Raw genomic sequence first — 21,996 nt, 5'->3', positions numbered from 1 at the left:
TGATTTTAGAGATGAATTTGTCTTTTGTAAGGTTGGCAGTGTCCAATTTTGGTATCCTACTCCTGGAATTCACATGGGGAGAAAAAGGATCCCCTGCAGTTCAGAAAGCAAACACAGAAAATATAGTCTTGTGAGAATCCAAGCTGAGAAATTTGATTTTTTTGTTTGTTCTGAGCATTTTATGAGGATACAAACATGCAACATGTATCAAGCATGCTCCAACCTTTATTCTCATTAGAAATACATAACACTCCATCATTAAATGCTTAACGTTATAAAACATTATGTTTCTGTATCACTAAAAATGCTGGACAATGATTGAAGTTTTACTCTTCAAACTTGTTTGCTGATTTTGCACTCACTGATTCTGCAATCACACTCACAAACTTGGAAAATCATATCTGCATACATTCCCAAAGAATTAAAAAAAGAGGCACTGAAAGAGCACAAGGATCTGTCAAAGAGGATCAGATTGTAAGAGAAAACCTAATTTTTGCAACTATTTTCAGGATTCACAAAGGTAATACATACTCAGTATAGAAGCAGCGTGGCCTGCTTTCATTGAATTTCTATCATTTTACAGTAAAAATCCAAACTGCTGAGCAGAACTTCATAGGCTAGCTATTCTGCAGTGGTCATGCAGGCTGCTCATTTTGAGTGTCTTTCAATCAGTTAAAACTGGAAAGCAATTATATCCTAGGTGTTCAGAAGGTCAGACTTTATAATCAAAATGGTCCCTGCTAGCATTTATTTATGAATCTATGAAAATTTTGGCAACATCAAGAATGTTATCAAAACTAAACTGTCTAAAAAAATAAGAATCACAGTAATTAAGCAAGAATGTAAAATGTCTTACTAATGTAACATGTTTGTAAACTTCTTCTGCGTTTTCTAATATGGGTCCTAGGATTAAAATACTGAACTTGAAGCCATGGGTGGAAATGTTATTTATGCTTAGCAAGTTTGTAAACATGGAATGTTTTGTTTTGAAACACTCTAGTGAAGTGTATGGTGTAAGAAGGCAGGTTTTTTTTAATTTCCTCACAGAAGCGAGGATACAACGAAGTTTTCAAATCAGGTTCATTCTCTCCCAAACCATCCATGATCTGTAATAAAATTGAACAGATTTGTGAAATATCTTTTGCCAATTCACAGTTACAGGCAATAACAAGAAACTAAAAACAACCTCGACAATACATTCAGAGGGTCAAGCTGGCCAGACTTGTTAACAATGACTGTATGAAACAAGCGGGAGGTTAAAACAGTAAGATTTATAGTAACATTGTCTCTATTACGGATAAAGCTGATTTGTCAGAGGTACATATCTGCTTTGGGTTATGCGGTCTGCTGTGGTTCCATGTTAGCCCCAGAAATGCTTGAAAACTCCCCTGACACAGTGGAGTAAAATACAACCGTCCACTGGTCCTGAGGGAATTGAAGCTATGAAGTGAATTACACTCTGAAAGGGAACACTATTCGTGTACTGCTAACCTGAAGCTCATCAGGAAGTGATTACTTATTTTGCCCATGCTGAGTTCCTCCTTCTTTTATTATCAAATACCATTACAAGCAAGCAGTGTTCAATTTGAGAATGTCTAAAGGCTCCATTAGATTTTACTTCCCACACTCACGATGAAGTGGAAATAACCCAAGCTACTTCAAATCGTAATTGTATTTCAAAAAGAAGTTAAGCAAAATGTATTTTCTTTATAAATCTTGTACATAATACTTACATGGCCATTAGCTACATCAAGTAAGTCACGTAACCGACAGCCTCTATTGTGTCTTCTTTCGTAACAAATGCTGTCTTCCAGGATCACATAGTCTGTACCAAAGGATCGCAGTATTCTGTAAACATCTTCAGGAGATCTCTTGGCATAGATCTGATAAATCTACAGAAGAAAACTAAGCTGTAAGACACATTACCACTATTTCTTTGTTTGCTCTTTCAAGATTCCTTTATTTTGAACCAGAGAAAGAATTGAGATCGATAATCCATGTGATTTGAATGAAATATTTTTAAAATAAATAAATAAATGCTTTATTCAGTAGCCACCTAGAGTTTCTATGTTATGGCTACTATGATGCACAATAGTACTGCTGCTGACTACAGAAATACTGGATGGTGCTGCTGCCTGCAGAAAGGCCTTGGTAGATGCCTGTAAAACTTTCATGATGTCTAAATTATAGGAAAGGATAGTTTAAAACAATCTCTCCAGCTTTGTGTTGAGTTTCTCAAGGTGGTTTCTATATAAAATGTTATGTGCTAGTCTGGGAACTGAAGGGAGTATCAGGCAAATCAGAAAATGCTCCAAGTGGGTTTAACAGTCCAATTGGGCAGCAGTATCTATTAAGGCCAACAGTACCCAAACCAGTTCACTCAGAACTAGCGTGAGTACCTAGGTACAGTTATTCAGACATACACCAGCTGCCAGAAGTGAGTTAGCAGATGCCCAAAGTACCACAAGTTTCACAGAAGAAATTAAATTCTGGAACTGTATCTGAAAATAAGTTAGTTCAATGAGTAAAGCACGTGAGGTCATTTGCAATGTGCCATTAGAGATTGCATGTGTTTTCTGGAATGGAGCCACGGATACGGATAAGAATTAGCTGAAACAATCAGAATACTCTTACCTGTTTTGTTCTCTCTCTCAGATTCTTGTCCTCATAATGGGGATGATTAGTTAAGGTCCGTCCAGTGCACAGTTTGACTCCTGCTAATAGCTGCATGCTCCCAGCAAACACTGCTGTGTTTGGAGTGTTTGACCTAAACAAATGTTGATAAGTCTGAGGAATTCTCTGTAGGGGCATTTTTGCATTGCTTGTTACAGATCAGAAGGAAAAAAAAGACTGAAAAAAGATTTTTCTGCCTCTCCTCTATTCAGGGAGCAAACATTCAAGCAACTGTGTTTTCTTCAAATATGAAGCAGATAAATCACTATAATACTCTCTAACTGCAAATAAAAGATTTACTATGGACTATGAGGGAATTTAGGGAAAACATAATCCTGAAAATTTCAAACTACTTCCATATTTCATGTATTTCTTGGGTTCATATAGCCTCTGAATATTTCTAAATTTCTAATTCTTTTAATATTTCAAGAAACTTATTGTGACTTAGATTTGTGTCTGATATATAAGGTATTCTATATAAAATGGATTATTTAATCTGAATGCTAAAACTTCTTGTTACTGTCCTGGCATTCACCATTCACTTGGAATGAAAACTTTGTTATGTGAGACATTAATCCTCCTCTTATGACAACTGTGGGAGAGAAATTATGAAAAAAGTCACCCCCATTGCAAAAAGCAGGGCGGGGGAGATGCAGAAGATGCCAGATAGAAATGCTGTCAATTATTGGTACTGTGATCTCATCTGAAATTCAAAGCCAATGTCTAGAATTGTTATCTAAATAACGGTCTTGGTATCTCAGGATTGTTTAAATACCTATAATGAAAAAGTGATTTTTTGCTCACCTTCCCCCCAAGAAGTTTACAATCTAAAATATATGTAAAGTCACAACAGAAGGGCATAGCAAAAAGATAAAGTAAAAATGCCAGGCAACAGAGACTACTATAATTAGGCTAATTAAAAATGGTCATAGTATCCCTTAAGTGTTTTCTAGTGCTTAGTAGGCATATAATCATGAAAAGTTCTATGAAGACTAAAACAACAGAAAGAAGTATACATTAAATCAAGTAAAATGAAATTAGAAAGGAATGTGAATAGTTGCCTAACATCCACATACATGCACATACGGCGTCTATAGTAGTCAAATAACTGTGACACTTTTGGCTGCACTTTAGGGAGCCTTTTGAAACTGCAGCTATGAATTCAGTCTTCTTCAAGCTCCATGATTGGCTTGAAAATGTTAAGAGACAAGTATTAAATTTAATATCGCCTTTCGAGAGATTATGCTTAGCAAATGAACTAATAATTACAAACCCTTCCTAAAAATTCTTACACTGGTACATTAATCTCATCTAGGAAGGACAGAGATAGCATTTTTTAATAGGCCAGTTTAACTTTACTGATAGACTATCTCTTCTAAAAATTTCTTTTTTACTTAAAATATTCAAAGCCACAAGTGTCATGAAGTAAATGTTTCATTAAAAGAAATTAATTCATCTTAGAATTTAATATTATGCAAATGTAATGGCCCTGACAGGCTGTCAGCTAGGACTCATCCCTGAATCTGCAGGAAAGCACAATTCTTTAGACTAAGCTGAAAAGAACGTGGACTAGATTCACAAAGGGACTTGTTGGAGCTTAGACACCTAAATGAAAATGATGATTCTCAAAGCACCTTCAACAGTTTCTGTGGGCTGGGAAACTTCTAGTGTGGAAAGTCTGTTTCTGCGTTTGTTCAAGATTAGTTCAAATTTTATAATGCTCTGCAATACTTATCTCCTGACTTGGCCTTATCAGGGCAATCCTGCACCTCTGACTCCTAAAGAACCCAATATAATGCAAACCTGCAGAATCAAACTTTCTTAAAAAAAAACAAAACAAAACTACAACAAGTACCAAAGGCAAAACCACAAGAAAACAACAATAAGAAAACCCCATTCCCAGGAAACAGCCTGCAGCCTCTTTTCTTACAAAAGAAAGCTGGAGGAAATGGCGATAGTGCCCTTTTCCCATAACTTACTGGTAAAAATGCTTGTCAAAAATGTAGAAGATGCAGGGTTCAACTCCTCCCTGTTCTAAAAGCATTCACTCGTGCCCAGAAGGGGTGAAATATAGCTGAGGGCATTCTTTATTTATCAGGTATTAAGAGTTTTGCCAGCACTTCCTCCTCTTCCTATATCTTAAAAGCAATCCAGTGCCCCTCGCTTGCTTTTCAAAAAACTGGCTTATGTGCCTTGGTCCTGGATGGAGTTCAAAATCAGGTATTCCAGGTGAAGGTGGATGAGACTCAGATTTATACGTTTGAAGTCCTAGAAAATTATACACCTTAAGACGTATCACTGTCCATATTTTACTGGGGCCAACTCAGACGTTCCCAGACCAATACATGCTACTACCAGAGCTATTGGACGCCCTCTTTCCCCATGCTTTACTGGCAATGCCAAGAACACAAACCTGGCACTGGATTTCACTGCTGTGGACAGACACTTGGAAGCTGGGAGGTGTCGCTGAGCTTCATACAATGTCTGCCCTCCTTAACTACATCTTAAAGAACTTCAGCTGGTGGCCGTTACTGAGCATTTATCTTCTGAAACAGCCACTAGAGGGAGACATGACAATTAACTAACATTTTTCAGGTACAGGATGATTTCTACGTTTCATGCAAGCGTCCTTCTCTAACACTCCTACCTGAGTCAGACACTAACTGCTGTGGTCTGTATCCAAGGCAGCTAATGTGCTTCAAACCACTAAATGACACTGCTCTATTATAGAAAAACGAAGCAATTTTTACAAATGTCTGAACAAATGATGTATAAAATGAAAGGATAATTTGTTTTTATAGCTTTCTGCCAAGCTCCATACCACACTGCCCCACCTGCAAACAATTTATTCTGTATGAAATGTCACTAAATAATGACAAGGACTTACAGGTCAAACTGATTTACATTATATAATTTAAATGTCATTCCAAGCAGACCTGATGGCATTTTGAACAAATAATCTCATTTATTTTTGAAGCTCTAAGCTTTCAACAAGTTAATTACAGCTGAACTAATCGGTAAACTAAGCACTATAATATATTGTATGAAGCTTTTCTTTACCTACACTTAAGAATTTAGAGAATTATGTAAACACTAAAGAACAACTTATTAAAAATAAAAGGATTTTACAGGAACTACAGGTCTATGCCTAACTTGCACAGACTCTAGAAGTGTTAGTAATTTTTTCTCTTATTAAGCTGCTAAAGAATTATCGTGAGTTGGTTTTAAGGAAGCCCTGCAGAAATGGCCAACGTTGCAATTATAGGTTACGTCATTAGAAATAAAATTGCTCTTTCTATTAAAAGTCCTCCAAAGTTGAACTCTGTAGCTGGCTTTCAAAGCCATAAAATCTAACAAATATCAGATTACTCCTTTACTAGTGCCTGGGTGCGATATGAATCTACAAAGCAACAGGGTTTGAGAAAAGGAGATTCTGAAAAGGGGTTCTGAAATATGCCACGTTAGATTTTTTTTTTTTCCTTTAAAAGAAAGTCTTTTTATTTGCAGAATGCTATATTAAAATATTACAGGTTTAGCTGCAAATGATAGGCAGTAAAGCATATTCAGTCAAACTGTCATGGTTCTTTTTTTTCCCTCTGGTTTGGAAAGACTGAAAATTGCAAAAATGGAAAACGACAGCCACCACGAAAGAGCAACAAGATGCATTTTTGTTAGTTCCAGCCTTAATTTTATGCATGCATATTTTGTTCACATAAAGGAGCGCACCTACACAGTTGATATAAACCTAGTTCTCAGGCACTATCAAGTTCATGCCTGAATTCTACTGACAAATCAGTCAATGACAAAGGATAAGCCCAAGAATTTAAGAACAATAATTAAAAAAAAAAAAAAGTGTAATATTGCCTTTAAAGTCTGGAATATGTGTTGATTTCAGTGTGATTACCTTTGAAAATCAGGCACGTAAGTAAGAGTGAAGAGTTAAAATTTATAGCTGGCTTGAAATTAAAATATAGCCATTAATACAAATTACTAAATGAAAGAACCATTGAAATGCAAGTATTCCATTTTTGTAACCTTAGGAGCTTTTTGGAAATTTGTGGGGTTTCCACTAATATAAAAATTTGCCTGCTTGTCCCCACACCTGATTCAAATACAGTTGACATACAACTATACTCTGCCAAATCTCAGTCTCAGTTAACTTTTCCACTGTTTTGGCTGTTGTCTGAGATTTCTAAGAAGCTTTTCTATGATTTTTGGTAACTGCTTATGAAATATTCCACAATTCTAGACAGGTTTCCCCTTTAAAGGCAGAAGACATTGCTTCTTAAACACTTACCAGAAGTAAACAGAGTAGGGAAGTTCACGCTATTGATTTGCTCATTCTACTGATATTCTTCCCCATCTCACAAATGAGCATGTTGTTCCTGTTGTCTTAGGGAGAAAGACCAAAACTAAGAATTTTAATATACCTCCCATCTGGGAACACAGCTGTGAACTATCCCTGGGTCACTGGCAGGACCTTCTTGACTTCTTTTGTTTAAAAAAAGCTAAGAAAATGAGGTGGTGGGTAAGAAAAAGCAAGAGACTGGGATATGCAAGATAATTATGTAAAAAATTGCACTCTGCAACAGATGCAGTCCAATACTATGCAGTAACTTTATTGTAAAGATATAAACCAGTATATCTTCCTGAAAATGCTATGGTAATTTTAGTAAGGGGAAGAGTGAAAAATTCATCTGCAGACACTTCACAATGGACAGACTAACAGTTGTCTATTATTCAGATTGTATATTTGGACAAGTTAATATGCATTTAGATCTAAGCAGATAGAAGGGTTTTCTTGTTGTGGAGAGATTGCAAGACAGATGAGTTATTCCTAATTCACTGCTATACATGACAAATTAGAGCTTCTCATACTGAGTTTTAATAATGAATGATTAGTTCCTGACACCCACCTTGACAGATCATTAACAACAGCAGAATTATCAAGTGTTAGTATAGTAAAATATTTTTCTTACACATCAAATCTTAAGAAAATCTGTCCCACTTCGAGAAACTTACCATGAATTTTGTTGACTTGTATTTAAAGTATAGACAACTAACTCTTCTTTACATGAATAATATTTCTAAACATAATAAATTCTAAGTAGAAAATTTCCCTCTGTAATTGTCTGTCATGACTTAAAATGAAAAGAGGACAAGCATTCTCAGCACTAAGAATATATGAAAAATTATTCTCATCGGATCCAGTTAAATCCAGTTCACGGCTGGGAATAACTCCACATGGATATTTTATGTATAAATCTATATATAACTCCATATATTGTACACAGGAGACCTGAACTATCAGACATTTACCATTTTTTAATAAAACGGTAGTGCTAAATGGAACTGGCTGGTAAACATTAGTCACAAAAACATGTCAATATGGCTGCAAAGATTCTAAATGATGGAAAAAAACATGGCCTGCTTTTAAAATAAGTCAGTGAAGGCTTGTAATATATTTTACTTCTAAATTACTCCTTCTAGTTTAGGATTAAAGAAATACAACATTATGGAGTGTAAAAATGTTGCTATGGGTAGAATAGGCTGGGCGACTGGTTTCACTGAAGTTCATTGCATATAAAAACACAATACAGGCCTCCAAGGAAATACTTCAAATAGTTCAATAGTAAATGTAGTAAATTCAGATTTAATTTCAGAATGTTTTCCTCCAGAACATGAAACTGATTTTTTTTTTCAAAAAAAAATCTTTGTCACAGTTCTGAATAAATACAAGTGCCAGGAATACCTCTGTTCAGAACTTAACCTGAAAGTTTTTAGTGGTTACTGTATGTTAATAGAGAACATACCCCTTAAACTCACAGTCCTCCAGAGAACATCCTACCTGGCCCTTTTTCTCAGGATCTTCTACATGCAGTATTCCAAACTATTTCCACTTAAAAAATACCTTCCTATGCTCTGTGAGAAAGCAGAAGTGATGAGGTGGGATTGAAATGATTAACTCGTACTCCTGAAAGAGACTTTGCACCTATGCTTAGCCGTGGCAAGTTCAAGTTCAATTACAAATATTTTGTTTACAGTTTAGAACACATATTGGGATTAATTCTAATAAATATAAACAATTTAGATTATTTTAAAGTTCAAGAAACAGACTGTAGAGTACAGATTTTCCAGCTCTACAACTGTACCTCTAAGCTTTTTAAAATTATAAAGTTGAAAAGAGAAGGACACCAGGTTGGGTGGGAAAATAAAAATAAAATTATTTCACTGTAAAGATCTATTAATGTAAAGAGGTAGCTACAATATGATGGAAGAAGCTTGACACCTCCAAACTGACCTCTTTCGGCTAGGAAAACTCTGTCTGCTTATGGGAGCAAATGGACTCAGCTGGTTCCCTGAAGCACATGCAATACAGCAGCATGATACTGAACCAGAGCAGAGCAGTCTAGGGGACTTTGCATATAGCTGTTCTCCACAGCCGTTAATATGCTAACCTCTTGATAGCCCATTCATCCTTAACTATCTCCATGGGTCACCAGAGTTCACTGATGAGCTGTGACAAATAAGGATAACACTATAACTAAGAACATTACATCTACACAAATAGCATTTAACTTAAATAGAGAAAAAATCCTCTTACTTAATCCAGTTCATCAGCTCCACAGTGTCTGGGTCATAGAATTCTCTCAGCTCTGACAGTTCATCCATTATTCCTGGCCAGAACTATAATGAAAACAAAATAAAGCAAACTGAAGACAGAATGAACAAAACAAGTTCTGGATGTTGAAACATATTATTTCCTCTTAGCTGGTAACTGATCTCATCCAGCTCATTGATAAGTTGCAAGACATAAGCATATCTACCCTTCTTATGAAGGATAGGTGGCTGTCATTGCAGAGTGAATACACAGTTTCAGAGTTTAAGATCTGCCAGATGACCAGAAGGAACAGAATTACCTGTTGTGGTGAGCATGAGAAGAACAGCTTTTCTCAGATTCACATCTTACTGCAGGTTTCCAGAACTCTATTAGTTAAGATCAGTTTGTATCTTAAAATCGATGGGAAACTAAAAGTTGCTACCAAATGCAACTGTTGTGCATTGTATCTACTTTACAAGCAAATAATTTTGGTTCCCTGGACTATAGGATGAATGTTAATGTTTTAAGTTATTTCTTGACAGACCAAGCTTTAAGAAAAGGAACAAGACAGAGGCATCATGTAATAGTTCAATACGTAACAGCCAAGCTATTAAATAATACCTATGATTACAGGAGAAGGAGAGGCCCCAGGAATTAACCTTAAATTTGGAAAGGCAACTTACAACTGAATAAAAAAAAGGTAGGAAATCTGTATCAGAAGTTAAAATCATTAGATGTGCTGTGGATGCCATCAATAGCATTTCAGAAGTTTGAATTAAAAGAGAACCACTGAAGAATAAAGAAAAGTCTGACTGAATGGCAACATCCAATAGACTATTGGGGGAAAACATTTCAAAATTTACTGAAGACAAAGAATACATAAATCTAATTTGGAGGAGAGAAATAAGGATTGAAATTGATTCTGAAAAGCTTAACCCTCCCTCAAAAAAAGCTAACAGAACAAAGATTTAATTAAGGGTTTCTTGTTGTTTAAGCTAGTGAATATTCAAGGGCAAAAGGGAGCAATTAAGAAAGATAATGACAATGCTAATGACTAACTGGTTGCTTTGCATCATTCTTTACTACAGAGGGTGTTATGGTGAAACCTATTCCAAACCTGCTTTCTTTAGATAATAAGGATTGCTGGCTTGCAAAGTGAAATGTCACAGGAAAAAGTGCAAGAAAACCCGCCTGATAATCTAAAAAGCCATAAATCATCCAATTTAAATAATATTCATCCAAGAGTTCAGAAAGAATTTGAATGTGACGCTGCTGAGCTACTTAGCAAAAATATGCATTCTTTCACTAAAGCTGTAATTATGTAGGAGGACTGGGGAGCAGATACTTACTAGTTTAACTGTTTACTTGTACATTTGCTAAAGTCATACTGACTGGTAGATTGCGAAACATCTAAAAGATAGTTATGGCAGTGTCACAACCTTAGAGTTTTGGGAAGTACAGTAGTATTATAATAGACATATTTCTGCTCTTCAGAAGATCTCTTGAGAGATTAGTAAATAAATTAAGCAGTTGTGAAACGAGACTGCAGAGTCTTGTAATGAATCAAAATTTCCTCTCTTCATTGCTAAACTACCCCGGATAGCTAAACATTTTGAGAGCTTGGAGTCCTTCAGGCTGGAGACAGAAAGAAATGGGCTCTGCTTTGCTTCTAGATCATGCTGCAAACCTGCCCTGCAATCTACTGAGAATTTAATGACACTGTGCTATCTACTGAGTGCTGGGACTATCATATAGGTTTTTCAAGTCACAAATCATACTACTGCAACTTTTGAGTGAGTACAAGCAGTTTTCACTGGAGGAAAATTTTGGCAGTGGGGCTTGCTATTACTGAATTTAAAGAGTATTCTGAGGTAGCAAAATTTTCAGGTAACACTACATTTAATTAGTCAAGCCAAGAGAAAACTGAGGAACTTCAGCAGTTCCAAATACAATAGAATAACAATGACAAAGTAAATAAAAAGTAAAGCATACGAAAATATGGACCAATAACACTGATATAACAACTTCGTCTTGTAAATCGAGTATATGTCAGATTGAGAAGAAAAACTGTACTGTGACACAATGAATGGTCAAAGAAATAGATGGAGTATAGATGGAGTATATAAAAAGAATAAATGGAGTATATCAGATTCTTCAGATAAGTAAAGGGGCATGTTACAAACTGTTCAGAATAATGAGTGGTATATGAAAGAGGTTTCCAGCTTGCAACATGCTGGTCTCTGGGGCCAAAGTCTTCAGGAGAAGCAGACTGTTATCAAGTGGCTTAAATTAGAAACACGTTCTGGACTGGAAAAATCTTAAGGACTTGTAATTTCCAAAAGGCTTAAGAAACACTTGCATAGGAAAAGGTAATATGACATGTTATTGCTGACTCGCACCAAAACCAAAAAGAAAGCCAAGAAAATAGAAAGGTGGCATACTCTAAACTGATAATGGGGAATATTTTTCCTAAGGTATGTAATTACTCATTACAAAATATCACTAAGACCTAGAATGTACAAAAATAAATGAAATAATAAACTCTGAACTTGATGACATGACTACAGAGAGAAATTGAATAATTAGGAGATTTAGGTACTAAAGTTGTTGTTTGTTCTCCCACCCTAGCTCCTTGGTGGACGTAAGACAATTTTTAACTTTCAGGAGTAAAATTAAATCTTTTGAGTGAAAACATTATCCCAACTCTCTACATTGTAAAAAGCTTTCTCTTTCACATTTGTTATCCCTCTGGCTCATGATCATGGATTCCATCCGGTATAACAATACTTAAGTTTCTTACTGAATGTCTGGTGTGCTTTGGTTTTCAGTGTACTTCAATTTATTAATAGTTACTATCCCTATCCCCAAATATATATATTGAGGATATACACTTGACAATTTTTAACTCAATGGCTGTGATAAGAACCCAGAGATTTTTAAAAGCTTGCAGCTTTTCCCTACAAACAACCTATCTTTTTCATTCTAGCTAGAAAGTTCAGAGTTAGATAATTGTACTAGCCACAAACTTGGAGGTGCTGAACAGTCCACTGATGATTATGGGAATTCAGTACTTCTCAAATACAAGGACACTTATTTTGAATTCAAAAAGTATAAAAGCATTAATTCTTTGGCCTCTGACTGTAAGTGAAAAGCACGTACTACTACAGTATTTATAGTCACTGTTGGCCTGAGAATGAAAATTAAGAATCTCCTTAGAGAAACAGGATTAGATATTACAAATAGAAATAAACATGACATTTTCTTTTGTCATTTCTTCTACAGACTGTGAAGCTTACAAACTTTAGGTTTAAAGGATAAATACATACATTACATACAGGGAGCTCTTCAGCATAGCCGAAGAATGCTCAGATCATTGGTATATGTTGCGTTATGTGCTGCTACAAATGTGTACGTTTGGAGCAAAAGGACTTGGCCATGATGAAGATAAAAATGCAGTTTGAGAAATTATATGGATAGTTTACTAGAAAAAAAAAAAATCAAGATTATTTGGCAAAACCAGGAATTATAGACTTGCTGAAGCTCAGGAACTAATTTTAAGTACCAACAATTTATTTGGGAATGACTGACATACAAATATAAATTGATGGGTATTACTCTGTTGAGAAGTTAAATGCAATGGACACAGATACAGCTGAAATCTACCTATGAAGAGTATGAAGTGAAACATAAATAATATTTAGTACTGCATTATATACGTGTTGTGTTATATGCAGCACAGCTAAAGCATGCATGGAAATACTTCAACACTTTCACTTTATCTAAAAGATGTTTGCGCTATACTAACGAAGAAAACTTGTGTATATAGAAATATAGATGCCTTGTAGGTCTCAAAACATACTGTACCTGAAATCTGAAAGATAGCTAGCATTGTAGCTGCATCTGTACCTCAATAAATTATTGTTCAAGTGATGTATTTAGGACTGTAGTAACCACACACCTCAGAAGAGGCTTTCATTAGCTTATTCAGGATTAGGTTAATAATCCCATGAAACTTCTATTTTGAGGAATGGCACTAAAGAATAGTTCATCTGACAAACATAACCATAAGAGGTAATGAAATACAAAATTGCCCTACTACTAGTTCCAGAAAAATAGTCATGATGACCAGTTAACTTTGTGGTGAATATGCAAGCTGCTCATGCAATCTGAGCAGTCACAGTGCATGAACAGTTAAATTCTTTTCTGGAAAGTAGAAAGATAAGCAAGTCTCTATTATCAAAATCTACTTGCACTGTCAGTTTGTTTCTAAAGGTTTTAGAGAATATATAAACACATTCTCACAGAAGCAATGGATACTTTCTGGATCCCTCTCTGTAAGAATTTTTATTCTGACCATTGCCAGGGACTCTGGTGACAAGTTTTATCTGTCTGTCAGGTAGGCTTCTTTCCTGAAGGCTCACTAACTTTTACAGCTTTGCAGAAAAGACACACACACAAAGATATCCATTCCTCTGGTAGCTGAACTGCAAGAACTGACTTAAGACAAAAAAATACCGAGAGGTGATGTATTTCTTTATTCCCACTGAGCACTTTGAAAAATGATATCTTTTCATGTCAATAAAAATGATTTTAGAAGAAACACAAAAATGATGCTTTTCAGGCAGACTGAGCACAACTAATGACCGATCTAAAGCCTATGAAAATCAGTGACTTCTGTTGACTTCAGAATTGAATCTGACAGGATTTAGGAACTTCACATCTGTTCATGAAGACTGGGAGGATCTGTCACATTAGACTACCTATTAGAATGTCATGCTCTTGGCATCACCCATGTCAAAAGAAACGGCATTATTTCTATCATTTTCAGAGATGATGAAAATGGTAAATGACTTCTCTAACCAGCATACCAATGGAAAAACAAAATCCTAAAAAGTCCTCTAGCAGAATAATAAGAAAATTTAAGTGGAATACAGCAGTGTAACTTTACTAAACAAACTGTTACGGTCTTTTCTGACTTTTTGTTTCACTGTTTTAAAGGGGAGAACAGACTTCCAGGCTGAACTCTATTAGCAGCTTTCTTAACTGTTATGTTTTACTACTGCCTTTTTAACTTTAATAATGAAATTCACCTTGAGTTTCTCTGAAGGTAATTATTTAAAAGAAATATTCTCATCTCACACTAGGTATTGCAGAAATAACTTCTCCATCAAAGTAGCACCTGAATTTTTTGTCTTTGTAAATGCAGATTAAAAGAATGGTATGTCCATTAAATTAATGTTCTAAATCTCACTGCTATGACAGACTGATAGATTAATAATCTTGTACATGTTATTATTTTAAATATGTTTTATGTATTTACATTTAAACGTTTGACCACAATAATAATTTGTTTCTGGGACAGACTGAAGATAACATAAGTACTTAACTAGTTTAACAAATCTGTACTTTAAAACATGAGATGAGGCACAGCAGTATAGAATGTTGTTATTATTTCTGCTCCTACAATGAATCATTACATAATTTAACAATCTGCATCTTATCTGCAACTTAGTTAAAACCAAAACAGACAACTTAAATTTCCACAAAATTATGCAATTAAATAACACTTGGTAACTTACACATACAATCAGACAAACATTTGTATTTATGAACAACTACTTTGGATCAAATGAGCCCAACTGCTCCTTTACATAGAATTTCATATGCATAAAGGTACTTGCACTTCAGGTAGTCTATCTCGATTTTTAAAATTCAGCTACAAATCTTGTATGTAATTATTTATAAAACAACATCCCTTTATGAGAAAAGGAAAATTCCATGCAACTAAAAAATGCCAAAACATTAAGAAAAAAAATCTCTTACCTTATATGAAATGTATATTAATGTAATTATTGGTATAGAATACTTAATCACATGCATCTAAGAGAAATCGCAAAAAAAAATCCGTTATTCTGATGATACATTTATTTGCATAGACTTAGTTTTTAAGGTATTGATATCTGACATATTTATCATGTGGTGGAATTTAGAGAGTTTGAATTTTAAGACCATATTCTGATTTTGTTTTCAAGTAAAACCCTTATTACAGACCCATCACAAATGATGGATTTATATCTATATACTTAGACCTATCTTTACAAAGTGGAAAACACTGTATCATTCAGTATAAGACTGTAAAGCTCTTCTCAGACTGATGATGATTTCTTAATATGTGACTAAGACTTTTTTAGTAAAATTGTGGTTATTTTTCATAGCCACATCTATATTGCCATCTAGTGTATTCAAATGGAATTGTTTAATATATAAACCACTAGAAAATACATTTTACTTACTAAATTTATACAAATGTACTTCAGAGATACCCAGTTTAAGAGGACTACAAACAATATTCATGTCAGATGTCTTATAATTCTGAGTCTTGATTTGATTTACATATGGAGCAAGAACAAATTTCACGAAATGCTGCAAGTATAGTGCTAACCCTCTGTGAAGTGTAGAGATGAATACACTTCAGGATAAGTTTCCATACTTCCGTACTGCACAGGCCAAAAGATGCAAACACACACATGTGGGATGTCCAGAGGTACTTCATTCTGGAAGAATACAGACAAGTTTTTGCTGATCATCTGGAGCTCTGCTAAGTTGTGTTGATGAGAGCAGTTATGTTAGAGAAATTCTGAACACAGTTTTCTTGGACTTTCAGGACTTGAAATAACTGAGTAAAAGACTGACTTTGCACTTTGCTATGTGCTCTTGAGAACACCTCTGCTCCCCAACTTCCAAACATTCTTTCGGGCAGAATTTTGGGAAACACACCAGGGAGAGAAAGGAGGTTCATGATCCTATCAGTTTGTGGTCAGCATATTTTACTCTCTTATAAAAATATACTCAATTGTCTAAAAAAGCCTTTAGTAGAATTTAAAAAAATATACCTCATTGTGCTTAATGCCAGACATCCAAAAAGAACTGTGTGAATTAAGTTGTAAGCAGCATCAGGCTTCAGTGTTACTGTGCATTCTCCCATTTTTTTCATGAACTGGACTTGATTTGAACCACTAATAAAATAGAAGAAATAAAAAGTGTTATATTAAGTTCTGTAACATATTTCATACAGTTGTCTATTTTAAAAAGCATTTAAACCTTCTGATGCTAAAGAGCAATACTATTGCTATCAGTCCACAATCTTCTATTGTATCTATGATATAATTAAGCCTGATAGCACCAACTTGATGCAGCATCAGGTGTTTATTTTCATGTCTAGTTTTCTGGAAATGCAATGGGTTTAAATGAGCTGGTTTAGAATGAGATAAAATTGTTTACAGAAAGGCATGCTTAGTTTATTGCTTGAAGCAGCTACTCTCACAGGGTTCACAGGGCTGTTGATGAGAGTGAAGAACTTAACTGTGTTTTGTGGGGTTGTGCTGGTATATTTGGATGTTACTAAAGCCATAGATTGGAAGTAAATTTACAGAAAAGAAGTGCTGAAAGGATTGGTTATTGCTTGATGTGGCTACCCTTGTGAATGTATGTGGAAGGCTGGTCAAAATAAAGCAGCTGCTTAAATGTGTGGGTTTTTTCCCGTTTTTTTGGGTGGGGGATAATTGCGATAAATGGCCAGTGTTAAAAATTAGGGTAATGTTTGGGATTACATTTAGGATTACAGAAAGTAAGAGCTGCAGAGTCTTTTGTTTGTTTTTAAAATTGATTAATGCAGTGAGTTTTTTAAGAGGCTGGCTGAATAGTATCAAAATGTCTTACAGATGACTATTACTTCACAATTATCATAACACAGTTTCAGAATGTCTTAGATCCTCTCCCTCTCCTTCCCCTTCTCTCTCTCCCCCTTTTATCCTGTTTTCCATAAAATCTATGATGATAGACATTAGTTATGTGACTCTCCTTGAATTTTTGCTTAATCAAGTTTTACAACATCCCTTCTAACTTTTGCCCAGGTTGTAAATGTAAAACTGAGAGGTCTATAATGAACCATTTACTTTTTTTTTAAATAGCAGTTCAGTACGAATTTTCTTCTAGTATTTTGTAAATACCTCCAAATCCTACAGATTAGCTATAGGAACTGGCAGCAGTGAGGCACAGTTGCAGTCTACCACTCCTGCTTCTTCACACAGATCACAGGAAGTTCAGCACAGACTATCCTTGCTCATTTCTAGGCAGTTTGAGGATACCATCAGGGAAATCTTTGATTGGGAGTGCTTTGCACAGGGAAAATGGGATGAACTAAAGAAACTAACATTGTTTTCTATAAAGACGCCCTTCCCCTGCTTCCCCGCCCCCCTAAAAAACCCAACCAACCCTACACGTACTGCAAAACTTCAACAGCAAACAAAAGAGCTTGAAGGAATCTAAGGAAGAATGTTTCTTTACTTAGTCTTGTTATATCCTTTACATTTTTAGCTTTAATAGGAAGTTACTTATTTTGCCTGATCTCTCTATTGTATGTCCTACTGTTTCCTTAGTACCTGTGGAAAGTAATACGGTATGCTGCTGTACTCAACTGTCAGTTCCTTAGCCTCTTGAAGAAGAGAAAATTGATAAAGATGTGAATTATTTTAAAAACATTTTACCTGAGGTTCCGAAAGGCAACAATTACAGCTGCTACTGTCGTAAGGACGAGAACAAATACATAGACGTAAAAAAGTAATGTATCTGAGAGTCTTGAAAAAGTATTTAATGGTAGTAAACCAAAAGCTTCTTCGCAAAGATACAGGTTAGCGTCAAAATCTCTAAAGAAAAAAGAATAATCCTTGTCATTATGTATTTCATAACTTGATGTCAAAAAGAACCAAAGTTTCCTTTTTTCCCAAGAAATTATAAAGCCACAGTTGTGCAGATTATCATGAAGGAAAATATATGACATAAACATGATGTAAAAATCCACGATTTACCACCAAGATTTTAAATGAGAACAACCTGCAGGCTTCACTTAATGAAGTCATACAAAAAAGCAAAATTGCAGCTAAATCATACCTTGTTGCCCCAAATCCAAATTTTGCTTTCAGGAATTTGAATATATGTTCATCTGACTCAAGATTAAGAATTTTCTACAAAAGGGGAAAAAGAAAGGAAATTATATTTTAAGTATCAAAAAACTTGCTTCACACAGCAAGTGTGAAATTTAAATTAAACTGTGAAGCAACACAGGCTTACTGATAGGGTGCTCTACAATCAAATAAGCATTCACTTTGTAATTATAGTCCTGTGGTCCAAAGGGCAAGTTACTTACTTCTTAGAATATCTATTAGGGTTAGTTTCTTATTTACAGATAAAGATTATCCAGGATAAGTTGGTTTTAGCTGTATTTTTTATTTCAATGACTTATCGTATCTTACTGTGATAGTTTTAATTTCCATGTGTACTATATCTGTTGATATAGACCTCTTGAAAAGACCAAAACTCAAAAGCAGAAAAAGTGTTACTGTTACTAATGTCTGCAGACATCTCTGTGCACAAGAAGCAACTAAAAGTATAGTATGGTCTACAGCATTTTTATAACAAGTATTCATTTTTAACTGCATTCATTGAAAAGTAAATTCAATGAAAAACTTTGCAAATGCACAGCAGTATCAGAATGCAGTATAAATCTACACTTGTTATAAAATTACAGGTGCTCTCCAAGGTACAAATACGTATTTGATTATTTGGTGCTAATTTATGAAGTTTTAAGACTATGTTTTAAAATCTATATAGCAAAAATATTAGCAAAATGATCTTTCATTTCTAAAATGCAGCCTCTGAAATGCAGTGAAATCTCATTGCAATTTTTATCTCATGACATTACTGTAGATGGTTAACAAATAGCTTTTAATGTAATACATTTTGTATCTATATTAAAAATTATTTGCTTACCTTGATGAATTTATTTATTAGGAGAGTCAAGCACAAGACTAATAATACATGGAGGATAAGTTTCCCAAGCCTATTAAGCAAGCAGCCCTTTTTTAGGTTTTTCTAGAAAGAAGAAAATATTAGTATTTCAGTACTTTTTTGTATGTATTTGGAACAAAATATTAGTATTTCAGTACATTTGTATGTATTTAGAACAAAAGCAACACAGACTATTTGAAATAGCTTATCTGCTAGGCCTGATCAGGATCAAATTTGTATTAGGTTCATGTAAGCAAAAATGTATACATAACCAAGCATGCAGAATAAAGATATATTTCTTCCACAAAACTGAAGGGACAATATCATAAAAACTCCCCAGTGTATTGATCTGGCAGAGTTTTGTAACTAGCCAAACAGCCTTCCGTCAGAAGTGGCCCCATTATATTTACACAACTGCTGGCATTCAGTGCAACTGTGGTTGTGTTCCAAGATTCCCCTAATTTCAATAGTATTATGTGCCTTTTGAAATATCTCTTCATTAGACCTTCCACCTAAATACGGCAAAGGTGTCTTCTGGCTCTAACTGTCAGTTGATAGGATTTTGAGCAATTTTCCAGTTCAAAGCTCCAGATCTGGTAACGGTTCTTCGGCTGCTCACAGGCAACTTGGAGTAGGTGCAGACATTGTCTAACTATAAAAACCACAGTCCTGATTTTAAAAGGTCACAAGTGAGAGACAGCAAGAATGGCCCTGTAAGTTCATACATTCTGGTTAGAGGCTGCCGTCAATGCCAGTATCAGAACAAAGAGAACTGTAATACAGGAAAAAATCTTAATCTTTGAAATAAACAATATATTTCAGTAAGCTGAATTTGACATGTGCCTAGTTCTCACAGAATATTTTGTTGGAGGCAGATTTTTGCTGAAACAGGTGTAAAGTCCGTTTATGCAATTTTTTTGCAGGATCCAAACTGCAGCTTGCATAATCATAAATGTTAATAGCCATCACAGAATTATGATGTCTGATGTGCTTGGTTATGCTGTAGTTAGTGTAATTGAATTCATTATTTGATCATGCAATGTTTTTGTTGCTTTACACTATAGTAATTCCTCTAATTAGTATTAGTAATTTAAGATTATAATGCATGTAAATTACTCATTTACCTATATATAGATATCACACTCTTTATTTAGTACTACAAAAATATTTCGGTACCTACCTGGATCGTTCTTGCTATCAAGACAGAAGCATTAAAACTTATAAGTAATGATCCAAGGATCATTGAATTAAAGAACTGTAGGACACAGACTAGCAGTAATCCAGAAACCTGAATGATATAGAGCCACGTAACCTGTAACAATAATGAGATTTTTATGCCTACAAAACTTTACAGTCATAGCTGCTTTTCTTTGAATGTGTTTTATAATTTATTTCAGTATCAACTATTTTTTCAAAAAATGTATCATCTCGCACTAAATCATTACACTTAAAGCCATTACTATATCTTTTCTATATTTATGTCCTGAACTAGTTAGGTTAATATTTTATACCTATTTTATATTTAGGGAAGCCTGATGCTTATTTTGCTTTTTGTCTCATTCAGTTCAGCAACATAGCAGTGACAATGTTGTTATTTTGTGGTGAATTTCAACATACAAAAGGTAACTGCTTCTCTTGAGCAATTGGTCGGTCTACTTCCTTCTCTCTGTGGTACAGTGCCTACACCGAACTTTAAAACAAGGATGCACAGTACTTGAGGCAAAATTCATACATTGCTATGACTTCAGCTTAGGCAAAGATTTGTCATGCTACTTTTTTTTTTTTTCCTGGCTGCTTCCAGAGGACATGCTTAAGCTGTAGTATTAGATCAACTGTTATGATTTAAAAGCAATCCCTTAATAATGTCAAAACATAGCTGTGTCTAAACAAAACTAGACAAAAATTAAACAACAGGAATGAATTACATAAAGTGAAATAAAATCAGCTGAAAAAAAACCAGAAATGGTGTTGTTTTGATCATTCATTTTTACACTTGCAGTATATACACTGTGATTACTTAAAAGCACAAAGCAGCACAGTGTATAATCTGTATTACTTCAGGCATTCAGGCCACCGGTTAGTAAAATACCTCCAAAACTGTTAGCTTTATGATAGAAAAGAAAAAATCTGATTATTCCAAACATAATCTTACCTTTGCTGTAGGAAGCATGTCAAAGCAGTCCAGTATGAATAATGCCAATGCTTGTATCAGCATCATAAACTGATTAAATTGCCAAGTCAGGCTAAAGAGAAACGTTGATATGAATACAGCCGTAAGTGTCAATCTCTGGAAGGAAGGAACAAAGTTTTATTTAACTGTACAGTTTCCTTTGTTAAAAAACAAAACAAACAAAAAACCCAACACCACACCCCCCACACCCCAAAACCAACCAAAACCCACCTTAATTTGGTTTTATTTAAAATCCATTTTTACAACATTAATGAGTTTTCTAGCTGCAATAACTGCTTGGAGGATAATGAACATTTTTTAGTTACAGGTTCTTATATTTATGCCTGTATTTTACCATTGTAATACCACTTGCAAGAAAATGTTGAGATCTCAAATAGCTTCAGCCCATAGATTAACATGCAATACATGTTTTACTATGCTATAAATAACAGTTATTTGATCAAATTGAGGAGTGATAACTTAAGAACTGTTTGTCAAAGAAACTGTATCACCAATTTGCTTTTATTCTTGCTGATCAGGACAACCTCTTAAATTCGTAAAACAAATGAAATCAAAAGAAAATCTTTAGTCCTTGTGCTTACAAGCTTTTCTTCTGCCCACTTCGTGTTACTCTCGTGTTTTCTTAAATACACAGTACTGTTGTCTTGTACTCTTTAGAGCTTACCTTTATTTTTTTTTTTCAGTG

The 21,996-nt window shown here is 34.7% G+C and overlaps 1 protein-coding gene across 1 annotated transcript in view; it reads right to left on the bottom strand.

The window, feature by feature from the left end:
• Positions 1 to 788: 788 nt before the first annotated feature.
• The window catches only part of DPY19L3 (dpy-19-like 3 (C. elegans)), a 33,393-nt gene continuing 12,185 nt past the window's right edge, over positions 789 to 21,996 (bottom strand). Inside the window, exons 7-18 of the mRNA XM_009585472.1 lie at positions 21,273 to 21,407; positions 20,301 to 20,432; positions 19,103 to 19,204; positions 18,224 to 18,297; positions 17,821 to 17,979; positions 16,168 to 16,290; positions 15,717 to 15,828; positions 15,098 to 15,154; positions 9,278 to 9,360; positions 2,635 to 2,767; positions 1,734 to 1,892; positions 789 to 1,106 (exon numbers count right to left, since the gene is read on the bottom strand). Of these exons, the coding sequence (XP_009583767.1) occupies positions 945 to 1,106; positions 1,734 to 1,892; positions 2,635 to 2,767; positions 9,278 to 9,360; positions 15,098 to 15,154; positions 15,717 to 15,828; positions 16,168 to 16,290; positions 17,821 to 17,979; positions 18,224 to 18,297; positions 19,103 to 19,204; positions 20,301 to 20,432; positions 21,273 to 21,407 (1,431 nt within the window). The 3' untranslated portion in view covers positions 789 to 944. The remainder of the gene's footprint in view (positions 1,107 to 1,733; positions 1,893 to 2,634; positions 2,768 to 9,277; positions 9,361 to 15,097; positions 15,155 to 15,716; positions 15,829 to 16,167; positions 16,291 to 17,820; positions 17,980 to 18,223; positions 18,298 to 19,102; positions 19,205 to 20,300; positions 20,433 to 21,272; positions 21,408 to 21,996) is intronic.

This window comes from Fulmarus glacialis, unplaced genomic scaffold (genome assembly GCF_000690835.1).
Source record: "Fulmarus glacialis isolate BGI_N327 unplaced genomic scaffold, ASM69083v1 scaffold12099, whole genome shotgun sequence".
NCBI lineage: Eukaryota > Metazoa > Chordata > Aves > Procellariiformes > Procellariidae > Fulmarus > Fulmarus glacialis.
Note: the sequence above shows the minus strand (reverse complement) of the source record. Positions and strands in the feature narration are given on the sequence as shown.